Genomic DNA, 12,329 nt, shown 5'->3' with positions numbered 1-12,329 from the left:
ACAGCCCCTCCACAGAAGGGGAACTGCAACAACCTTCAGTGTCTGCGGCACAGCCCCTCCACAGAAGAAGGGGAACTGCAACAACCTTCAGTGTCTGCGGCACAGAAGAAGGGGAACTGCAACAACCTTCATTGTCTAGAGTAGAGCCCCTCCACAGAAGAAGGGGAACTGCAACAACCTTCAGTGTCTGCGGCACAGAAGAAGGGGAACTGCAACAACCTTCAGTGTCTGCGGCACAGCCCCTCCACAGAAGAAGGTGAAATGCAACAACCTTCAGTGTCTGCGGCAGAGCCCCTCTACAGAAGAAGGGGAACTGCAACAACCTTCAGTGTCTGCGGCACAGCCCCTCCACAGAAGAAGGGGAACTGCAACAACCTTCAGTGTCTGCGGCAGAGCCCCTCCACAGAAGAAGGGGAACTGCAACAATCTTCAGTGTCTGCGGCACAGCCCCTCCACAGAAGAAGGGGAACTGCAACAACCTTCAGTGTCTGCGGCACAGAAGAAGGGGAACTGCAACAACCTTCGGTGTCTGCGGCACAGCCCCTCCACAGAAGAAGGGGAACTGCAACAACCTTCATTGTCTGCGGCACAGCCCCTCCACAGAAGAAGGGGAACTGCAACAACCTTCAGTGTCTGCGGTAGAGCACCTCCACTGAACAAGGTGAAATGCGACAACCTTCAGTGTCTGCGGTAGAGCACCTCCACTGAACAAGGTGAAATGCGACAACCTTCAGTGTCTGCGGTAGAGCACCTCCACTGAACAAGGTGAAATGCGACAACCTTCAGTGTCTGCGGTAGAGCACCTCCACTGAACAAGGTGAAATGTGACAACCTTCAGTGTCTGCGGTAGAGCACCTCCACTGAACAAGGTAAAATGCGACAACCTTCAGTGTCTGCGGTAGAGCACCTCCACTGAACAAGGTAAAATGCGACAACCTTCAGTGTCTGCGGTAGAGCACCTCCACTGAACAAGGTGAAATGCGACAATCTTCAGTGTCTGCGGTAGAGCACCTCCAATGAACAAGGTGAAATGCGACAACCTTCAGTGTCTGCGGTAGAGCACCTCCACTGAAAAGGTGAAATGCGACAACCTTCAGTGTCTGCGGTAGAGCACCTCCACTGACCAATTTTAAGCACTTAAGATATTTTCAAGTTAAAGTAGGATGATATATGTATGCATTTGATTTCATTTAGCACAAGCCTCGCTGGAAAGCAACACGGCTCTGTACAGAGTAGAACATTAAGGGTACGCTAAAGGATAAGGCTGGCAGTCCACTACCCAAGAGACCAAAGTGGATTTAGATTACCTTGCCCAACAGTCATTGTCCTCTCTAGTCCCGTGCAGTGGTAAGGATAGTGCCACCTTGACTTCTTTCATGGCTCTGCCCTGCCTCCTCTACAAGGAGGAAAGATTAGAGCTGTCATCCCAAATGCAGGCATAACGGTGCTAAAGCACAGGAGAGTGCGCTAAAGGAATTCACTTACCACTCTTGGCTTGGTCTGCTCCACCGTCTGCAGAAATGCAGGTGTTGGGTCTGTGGATCGCTCTGGGTCACTAGAAACCTCCTCCTCAGACTCTTCCCAGGAAGAAGAGAAGCCGGTGGAAGAGGCAGAGGACGACGAGAGTTTCCTCATGCTGGGGGCGGCACTGCGGGGGCACAAGGACTCATCCAAGCCATCTTGCTGTTCACCGAGGTCAGTGATGATCACTGCAGGGATGCTCCCACGATCAATAGGTCCCCCATCTTCTTTCATAGTCTTTGGAAGAAGGCTGGACTGCTGGGGAATGTCCAGCTCCTGTGCATGAATGCTCGAAGCAGCACCTTGGTCCGTGGCGGATTGCGATGCAATATTCTCAGAGTAAGTTCTTGTAGGCAGAGCGTCCCCAGAAAGGTTAAGCTTTTGCTCTTGTGTTACTGCAGGAACACCAGTTTCCCCGCCCTCCTCCATGTGATGGGACTGAACACTATTCTCCAAGTGTCTTTGCACTGCCTCCCCAGCATTAACGGATCCGTCCAACCTGCAGCGGGGACTCACAGGGTCTCGATCACGCAGCCAGTGTGTCGCCAAAGGCTCCCCCGTAGCACTGCCTGGAGCAGCCACTCTACGCAAAGGGGAAGGGGACCTTCTTCCAAGACGTGGGCTACGCAGCATGTTGCTGGTACCTGTGGCCCCCGGCGTGCTCTGGGCAAGGATGTGTGCCTCAAACAGTCCAACCTTTTTATTCACCTCCACGTTCTGCAGCTCCCGCTGGATCCGGGCTGTCCGCTGCATTTCTTCCAATTTGAAAGTAGGGTCCAAGTTGGTCTCTCGACGGACCCCTGCACAGCCCCCTTTCATTAGCAGCAGCAGTTCATTTGCCCGTACCGGTGACAGGCTACATGGGGATGTGGGGTACCGGGGACTGCTGCAACCAGAGCCAGGACTCCAGGGTTGCCCGTCTTCTTCTGGCCGACCGCCCCATCCTGGGCTACTGCTGAACCTCCGGCTACGAAATCCTCTACTGTCTGGACTGGCAGGAATCTCTGCACGCCCACGGTTCCTTGGATTCTGCTCTTCTTGGGAGAAGACAAATACAGACTTCCTGGGGGCAACGGGACTGAAGGGGCCAATGGTCCCGAAAGCTTGGCAGTAGGAGTTGTGCCGGTCAGGCACAGGCAGCACCGGTCTCCTGCCGCTTGGGCTTGGGGGCGCCTTGGTCACGCTGCTGCCAGACTGGACGCCGCTGTTATTCATCATCACCAGGCTGTTCAGGGCGAAGCAATAGACAGCCATAGTACAGTGCAGGAGAGAGTTGGAATCTGCAGTGGAGAGTCCTCTTCAGCCAGCCTCAGCGATCCTCCCGGGGCCCGCGGTCCTGGGCAGCCACCAGCATCGGCCCGGCGGAAGGGACGCGGAAGAGCTGGAAGCCAGGCCCCCGCCCAAATCTCCATAAACAAATCAGTTCTAAAACGAGAAAGCGGAGACAAAAAAAATACAAATGAGATGGCAAAGCAGAGTAATGCTGAAACATGTGCAAGTGCAAAGAGAGAGCGCTGCGTCTGGCTGGACGGTGCCACCGTTGTATGCCAACATTCAAGGCTGGTCCCAGGTTTATCCCCGCCCTCCTTCCCCCACCCCCTCTCAGAGCACCCCTACTTGCATTGAATCGGTGCATATATGGTACAGGGCATGGCAGTGTATTTGCTCAAGCATATTAAAATCGCCGGCAGCATATTCCACTGACTCCGCGCCAACTGCACTGGCTGTCTACAATGTTTACGGAGATGTTTAAACCAGTTGCCATGGTTTTTAAAGAGCCACCTGGCACAAAGTCTTGTTTGTCAAAGAGACTATTTTTCTCTAAAAATGTACACCCTGCATGCACAGTGATCAGCGGATCTGGGCCTCCGTCCCAATAAAGGTGTACTACACTGTGCAGTGTGTGTGGGGCGATGCCAGCAGCATCAAACAAGCAGTCGCCCTTATGGAGATGAATTAGGATACTATTCTCCTTCCCCACCCACCAAGTCGCATGCCAACTTCTCTCAGTGCTTTTTAATTGCCTAGAAATCACACAGCTGATCTGGAACATGGAGTGCTGGGTGTGTGTGTGTGAGAGAGAGAGAGAGAGAGAGAGAGCGAGAGCGAGAAACACAACGACATCTCGCTTGAGCGGGTTCACAATAGGATACATGTTAAGACATCCCCACTCTATAAATGTTTCTGCAGAGACAATTCAACACCAAATGTAAAAACTTTGCCTTATTCACGCAGAAACGGGGCAACCATTTTTGCAACATTACAGTGCTTGGAGACAGGGCCGGCCCTAGAATTTACGGGGCACTGAGCAGCAAAAGATGTGTGGGGCCCATTTATTTGCATCACAGAAAATGAGGTCACAAAATAAGTCATCAATATCTGTGTGGATCAAATAAACTGATGTTAAATATCTGAACTTTAACAGTTAATATTATGGATGTAGAAATATCAGAAGTGAGGATTACTTTGAGTAGCTGACCGAGTGAGCTGAATCATTTGGCGAGATGGGTACCTCAAAAGAAAGTACTGTGACGAGGAAGCGCAGGACAAAGAGTAATGAAGATCACCAGTAAGTAATCCAAACACACCCAATGTGAATGCACATTCCAAGTATGTAAGGGCAGGGTCAGACAGGGCAAAGTGCTTTTGCTACATGATAGTGCAATCGTAAAAAAGCCTATTTACTGCAAAGAAATTGATGCAGTCAGAGTAAGCAATTACGCAGGTCTTCAAATGCCATCAATAGGGCTCGAGTTCAGACAAAAGAGTGTGGGATCATTAACATACGCACAGGGACTGAACTTTATCCTAAAGTGAAATACGCAAATTTTATTCAGCTGGTCTTTCCTAATAGAAAATTTTTTTAAATGCAAATGCGCTTGGTCTTTCACAAAATGAATCGTCAATACCCACACAAAACAGAAAACACAGCTAGGGGATTAATAGAACACTGCAGGCAAAGTGTAAAAGGTGTGCACCTTTTAACCCAAAAATTGATATTGAAATATTCCATGGAAAGCCAAATACCAATACAAGACGTATGCTTTGAAGACAAATGTGGTTTTGTGGGATCAAATCCTTGTGGGCGAAAACTTGCGCAAACCAGCTTATTTGCATGCTGACCTCAAAAAGAACGCAAGGGTGATGGAGTTGGCACTGTGAAAGAAGTGGGCGGACGCTGTCAACCCACATGCAATCTCAATGTGTACCCTGAAAATCAGCAAAGGGCCAGGTAGAACATCTACAGTCCAGAAACCTCTCCTCCCACATCCATGGACCTGGTAAATCACCACAACAAATGTGCCCTCAGATCCTTTCCCCTCCTCACAACGTTTGACTTTCAACAACACTGTTTTATAAATCGAAATAGAAATGTACACACATCATAATTAAAGTACTCCAGCAATATATGAATCCTTATTGAAATATGTTCAGCCAAAAGTGTACAAATGTGCTACTTTCACCCCTTCTTGAAGACTACAAATACCAGAAGGCAATTTGCAAAATTATTTTTAAAAAATGGCATGTACGCTGTCTTTCAAGACTTAATAACAAAAAATGTGAAATAGTAACCTTTTGCATCGTTTGTCAAAGGCATGCTTTATTTATATGATGCATGTAAAATGTGACATTCTCCTGAAAAAAAAAAACTATAGATGTATTTACAACAAATGCGGACATATGAATACCATTGAGGTGAAGCACAACTCTTTTTTTTGGTTAACATATTTTAAATTGTCTTCAAAGAAGCTATTTGGGCGGCAGCTCGTTTGTCTGTATGTGCTTTCTGAATAAAATGCCCCCTTTTAAACCCTTGTCCAGAACAAAGGTTCTTAAATGGGCCGGGAGTCTAAACAAAGACCATAATTAGCCCCCACTGAGGCCTCGCGAGTCTGGCGGGCTGCTGGGGAGGTGGGCGTGAGGTATTCGTTTGTAATAGCACATCACAGGGGTTTGGGAGAAGACAGCACAGCCTCGCTAAAATAGGCACAAAGAAAAGCCCTGTGGCTCGGAGCAGCCCAGCCCTCATTACTTCTTCGCAGCAGCAGCAGGTAGCTGCCGGCCACACTCCTCCGCCGCCACCCCTAAGAGCGCTGGGCCCATGGCGATGGCACAGCCTGCCCATGCCTCGGGCCAGCTCTGCTCGGAGACCATGCAAATGGCAGCAGTGAGTGGTACAAATCCCATTAACATAGCACAACATAACTTCCAACCTCCCTCGCCCCCAAGCAATTTGCTAAGCACAACCCCAAACAGCTCCTACTATCTCTGCATACAACCACACCTGCCTGCCACACCCAGTTGCTAATACCCTAGTGGACCGCTGTCTATTGCCTCAATTTTACCAAGAAGCCGAAAAAAACAGCTGCACTGAGGCCCGCATAATCGAAGCATGCTGCAAGGATGTGGCCGCAGAGGCGTTGCTAGAGGGGGTTCAGGGGGTTATAGCCCGGGTCTTTTGGTTGCAGCCCTGCATAGAAGCTCAGGGGCTACAACCAAAAGGCTAGCTAACCCAGAGTCCCAACAGTCCCGACATTAGCGTAGCCCCGGATCTTTCCCAGACCTAGCAACACCGCTGCGTGGCGTCCACACCCTGTGCACTAGTTGCGGCTTGAACAGCTGGACAGCGGAAGACAGCCAATGAACTTCAATGTAGGAGCACTGCAGCCATTTCCTGTTGGAATTTGCAGCCCAGAAACATGATTGGGCCATTACGATATGGTTATCATTTGTAGGTTCCTTGGAATTCCAATTTTAAGGATGTAAAGTTGCTATGTTTGCATCTATTTCACTGTTGTTCAAACACGGAGAATAATTTTTTTCATCTACAGGATGTTATGATATCGCATTTGTAATGCGCCTATACACAAGCGTTTCAAGGCGCGACATGTGGTGGGTAGTTACCGCTTTAGCAGTCACAATTTGCCCTCAGTGCATTCAGAGCCAGCTTTAGGCATGTGCCGGCCGGCCGGGCACTCGGTGCGCCACAGTAGCGCACAATGGTGAACACAGACAGGATCCATTTAGACTGCTGAAAGTTCACATAGAAGAAAATATGTATAAACAGAGTTTTTTTCTATTTTAATTAATTTTCATTTGTGGGTATATAATTTTGAAGAAGTGGGGTAATTTAACTTTTCCTATAGAAATCATTTGCCAGATTGTGTGAATCTTGAATGAAAGCAATTCATGTGACTATTAGGATAATTAAAATGGAAAGTTATATAAAAGCGTGGTATCTTTACGAAATGAGAATACTAATTAAAAGCACATTTGGTAAAGTCTGGAGATTTTTAGTTTTGAGCGATAATAGTAATAAATGCATTCAAGAATTGAATTTGTCAGAGAGGGTTATATATACCTGGTGTTGAGAGCGGGATAATTAACTCTGGAGGGGGTTGAATGCGAATTTATAGTTTGTGTAATGTGGGTAGGTGGTTATCCGTTACTCCCAGCACCAGACATTGATTGATCTATAGTAACTTTTCAGGAATTGTGTCACAGCTTAATATATTGTAGAATCTCATTGTTCTGGGTACCTGGACTAGCCCTCCTTTTGGTTTCATGCATCCTTGCTTGTAAAGGGTATCGGGTAATACATTTGCGGCAAAAATGTCGGAGCAAAAATAAATAAATCGCTGCATTTTGACCCGGTAAAGATGTACCCCGTTATACCACTTAAGGGGAGCGGGGATTGCAGAGGTGTCCCCTGCTCACTTTGAATGGTATAATGAGTCCGGGTGTTGCGGGGGTGTCCCCGGCATCCTTTACATTATTGTGGTGGAAAAACTGCGTCATTTTTGCTGCGATATTTTGTATACACTGCCATTTTTGCCACGATTTGAAGACAAGGAACCTTGTAATGTGTACAAGTCCCTTCGTATCGGAAAGCTTCTCCAGACCTGTAAAGTAGCGCCAGTATTTATTAGGTACACCAGGTGGCCCCGGGGCACTTCACCATGATTGCACAGTTATAACTGTATCCTGGGGTCTCAATATATTCTTTGAAGTCTTCGTCGGAGATGCCCTGCGTGTGGGAGTATTGCAATTTTGCAGGCCCACTGTAATACATATTACCATTGATATGCATTGGTTGAAATCCTGCTCTGCAAACATCCTTCTATGGCTGGCGGCATCAGAAACCTGGAGCTCTCCAAGGAAGTCTCCTCTGGGTTTCTTGCTTCTTTGGTCACCTGCGTGATAGGGCTGGTGCTTACCTCGTCTTAACCCACAACCGCAGCGAGCCTACGGGCTTTGTGTGTTTCCTACAGACAAACTGCAGGAAACTTCTAAATTGCAGTCACTAGAAACACCTGCCTACATAGGCGGGACGTTTTCTACCCCACCCCGAGGTTTTCTACTAAAAACATTAATCGAAGAAGGTACCAGTGATTAGAGATTTTAAATGTAAAAATAAAAAATTGCACCTTTCTCCTATCCCATAGGATAACATTGGGCTAATTGTAGCCAATTCGGCAATTGTATTTCTATTTAGTAACTATGACCTATGCAGGTCCAGTGCTGTGCATCAACTTTAAATCGTTGTGGGTGGCCCTTTGCGACCAGGTTCTAATGGTGTAACCCCTTCAATCCCTCTTTATACTACACATATGAATAGGATTCACCTGTGAGGTTTTATCCATCTTACTGTGTTATAGGTTGTTGAGAACGGCGTTCAAACCAATATACCATTGTAATTCCCCCGAGCCATCCAACAGCTGGTGGCAACCATGCACATTCTCCTATTCCGTTGGAGTGCGCGCTCCGCTTCCCTATTCTTCCTGCCTACCAAGACCCTCTTCCTGCCCACACTGCTGTGCTCAGCGCAGCAAAGTCCTCTTAATACAGCGGTCTGATATCATTTCTCCAGGCACACTATCCAGCCAGGACATCTCCACACGAAAGATTCTATTTACCTTCCCCTTCGAACTCATACTTAAAAAAAGAACTATACTCAACACCCAGTCTCCCACACTCTCCCTCCAACTCCCATCACCCACTTTCTTTCCTCACCCTTAACCAACCTCTGCTTAGCCAACCCACAATGTGCTCCTAGTGACCCCTTTGCACCCCAAAGGGTCAAATAGCTTACACCTGCCGCCTCCTCCTGCCTCTCCTCCCTCAATGTGCATCTCGGCAGACTGCTACAAATAGCCACCACCGCACCCTACTAAAGGAAACGCCTGCAGACCGCAACAATCCCGCATGATTCAGGCCCGTCTCTTCTGTCCCATCATTCCGAACCCAAAGAGCGCGGTCTAACTGCATCAACTACTTCGAAGCACATGCACCATGAACACCCCCCTCAATGCCTTCTACTCAATTGCACCACTAAAAGGTTTCCCAACCCTTCTACAACCTACCCAGATGCTTTTTCACCTCAATTTACCAGTACCACGCTGAATGGCTCTCAATACAAAACCATCCCCTTTTCAAGTTGTAACACATCTTCAAATCACTACATGGTCTTGGGCCAGCAGGACCTTGCTGGTTGCACCACTACCTTCTCTCCCTCTCAAACTGTAGGATTCTCACGGCTCCAACTAATTTGCCAACCTACGCCATTGCTTTTGCATCGCCCCCTGCAGGTCTGTCAGATATTACCGCTAACAGCACAGGAGGCACCTTTCTCTTTGCTGGAGTTGTATTTCGTGGAGCCCGTGTCTGCGCGTGGAATTTACAAAAATGTATTCGGCCATCGACAACAACAAAAAACACTGGTTGAAGAATTAGGACCATGCCTCAAGTTGTGTGCATCAACCCAAAACTTGCTAAGTCGGGCAACGCAAATAAGTGCCTCTCCTGAATACATCATGAGAGGGCAAAGGGGGTGGTTGCGGCACTCATGGTCTGGGCGATGCATAGAAAGTGGTTGGTGTTGGAGAAAAAGAAGGACTATGGAAGACCAGGGCTAAAGGTCACACCCATGATTAGAGCACACAGCGCTGGCAACACTGGGTGCTTCGTTCGTTTATGGATGCAGGATCTGGCCAAGGGAGAAGTAGTATGTGCGTTACACAGATTTACATACAAGCACCAATCGAAAGCAACAGGGCTGTCAATTGATTTCACCTTAATATTACCAAGGTTCCAGGCGAGCTGCAGCCTTGGATAGTCGTGGACTCCACCAGGTGAGCTCCAAAACCAGGTTCAATGGACAGGTGCGCCCAAGAGCATGGATGCACAGGTGACCAAGGAGGATCAGAAGCACCCAGGAAGAAAGTCGGCCCATAGGAGACAGCCACCAGTGCCCGAGACCCAAGCACATGGAAGAGACTGCAGAAAAGGGCCAGGGCTCGAGACTACAGCAACCAAAGAAGTCGGGTTTTACACGGCACCCGCCCTGATTCTTCATCCAAGGAATGCACCTGAAGCCCCGGGAGCACAAGGATGCATCCAGCCCCGAGAGAGATAGAGAGATCGAGAGATCGAGAGATCGAGAGATAGAGAGACATTGCTCATGGTGGTGGGCGACCGGAAAGCACAACTGCAAGAGAACATATTGGCATTTCGGGTGCAAGCCAGCGAGGCTTAGGTGAAAACAAATACAGCAGGACAGGGTGCAGCGGGGTCCCTCATCGAGAGACAGCTCCAGTTCAAGAAGCCCCATGAAGGAAGCGAGGAGGAGCAGCAGCGGGGCTTCGTTCTTGCAAGACACTCACTTCTGTCCCAGTTGCAGACATAAGAGACCGATGCTCCATAATATACCCAGCTGTTCCCGCAGGATCAGAGGGACGTAGGGAGGGAGAGCCTGAGGTGGGATCCCCTAAATGGGAAGGGGCCGAGCGTCCCATTAACAAGATTTGAAAGAAGCCCCACAAAACGCACAGAAGAAGGTTCCGAGTAGTGGCTGGGGATTGAGACACACACCCCCACTGGACTACCCAGCCCTTCAATTACCATTCATGTATTATAATTCAAGGTTTTGTTATGTCAATTTATAGAGCGCACGTACACCAGGTATCTTGGCGCTATGCAGAGTACACCCAACAGCTCAGAACCTCTGTTACCCTATAGACAAACAGAAATGTCTTTAAGGATCAGCGGAAGACTAATTGATCCCCTGTCGCCCGAAGGTGAAGTGCAAGAGAACTCCAACACCTAGCTGCAGCGGTGTCCAGACATGTGGTCGAATGAAAACTGGTCGAAAGACATTTGGTCGATGCAATTTGGTCGAAAACCAAATGGCCGAATTTTTTATTTATTTATTTATATATTTTTCGGGTTTTCGTTTTTAAAAAAGGGGTTTTAGAAAAAAAAAAAAAAAAAGGGGGTTGGGGCGGGGACCCCCCCCAAAAAATTGGTCGACCAATTTTTTTCGACCAAATGACTGGTAACCAGCTGCAGCAAGAGAAACAGCAACCCCCACAACCCTCCAAAACGAAAGACATGTACAGGAGGACCAAAAATGGTATATGACTAGAGGGACCATAGAAGTCTCAATGTACAATGCACTTAGATTTAAATTGAACTCTGAGCCACGGGGAACCAGTGAAGCTGCCGCAGAGCTGGAGAGATTATACTGTAGGGAGTGCCTACACCAGTCTGGTTGCCGCATTCTGTAGTACGTGCAGGTGGTGGAACAAATATGTAGACTGAGATAAATTGAATGAGTTACAGAAGTCGAATACACTCTGCACCAGTGCAGCTACCACTGGCGCATGGAACTGAAAAGGGAGAAATCCCAGCACCCTACGCAGAATTCTCAGTTTGTAGTGACCCGATCGACCAACAGTGGCCTCCTGAGCCTCTAAAGAGAGCGAGGCAGAGATTTTTAAACCAAAGTCTTTGACCACATAGATCGTGGTGGGACAGGGACCTAAAGAAGGGGGCCAAAAAGCAGAAGTCCACAACAAGGGCGTAGACATGGGGCCCACATACTGCACTTCTCCTCCCCTACCCCCGCACTTTTCTTTTCCCCCTCCCTTGCACTTGCGCAATCTGAATGACACCTGGCCTAGTAAGTTCGTTGTCGGTCTTCCCTCTGTTCCCCCTGCCTTGCCTCATCGCGCCTTGAAACACCTGTGTATAGGCGCGTTATAAATGCCATATCACATCATACCACATTACCACCAGGATCTCAGTCTTGTCCCCATTCAATTTAAGCCAATTGCAAGTCATCCACCTCCCCACGTCCTGCAAGCAACTCCGTAGCTGAGACGCCGGATCAGGATGGAAACGATCGAGCCGCAGAATAATCTGAATGTCTGGAGAGACCCAACGTAGATACAAACTGATGAAACTGCCTTTTCTTCAAAAGAACCGTCACAAAACAAAAGACTTAGCTTACAAAGCCTGTGGCAACCAGGTTGCTCCTGAAGGAGCAATTGGCTACCAAGACAGTGAAAATGCTACACTATACAGCAAGTACGTGAAAAGCCGACATCATCCTGTGACTAACTTTCAGGGTGCGGGGACTCAGCCTAGGGCACTACGAGACCCTGCCCTGGTGGACACATGGGCTACTTAGGACAGCACATTAAAATACAGTTGCAGCCTTCAGGGAAATCCAGTACAACTCTCACAATCCGCGAAAAGTACGTTACGATTCCAAAAAGTCACCAAAACATCAAGGGGGATCGACAGAATCTGCATAATAATGTTCAAACCTAAAAATGGTGTTAATTATGGCAAGCCTACAAACTGTACAGTGATCCTCCCTAGCTTTGCTTCCAAGCTTAAAGGGCCTTAGCCAGACATTCTCCATGCAGCTTACTGGTGTACTGCAGCTCCTCCCCCTGCTCATTCATGCAAACATTAAAACCGCACACAGCAAAGCAACATGATCGAAGGGCGCTACCCCTTAC

At 48.3% G+C, this 12,329-nt stretch overlaps 1 protein-coding gene across 1 annotated transcript in view; it reads right to left on the bottom strand.

The window, feature by feature from the left end:
* The window catches only part of LOC138468220 (inositol-trisphosphate 3-kinase A-like), a 520,402-nt gene that overhangs the window by 476,595 nt on the left and 31,478 nt on the right, over positions 1–12,329 (bottom strand). The window contains exon 2 of the mRNA XM_069608681.1: positions 1,486–2,946. Within this exon, the coding sequence (XP_069464782.1) occupies positions 1,486–2,775 (1,290 nt within the window). The 5' untranslated portion in view covers positions 2,776–2,946. The remainder of the gene's footprint in view (positions 1–1,485; positions 2,947–12,329) is intronic.

The sequence above is a fragment of the Ambystoma mexicanum genome, chromosome 4q (genome assembly GCF_040938575.1).
Source record: "Ambystoma mexicanum isolate Mex_15411 chromosome 4q, UKY_AmexF1_1, whole genome shotgun sequence".
In the NCBI taxonomy this organism is placed as follows: domain Eukaryota; kingdom Metazoa; phylum Chordata; class Amphibia; order Caudata; family Ambystomatidae; genus Ambystoma; species Ambystoma mexicanum.
The sequence above is the reverse complement of the archived record's forward strand: the minus strand, read 5'-3'. Positions and strand labels throughout refer to the sequence as shown.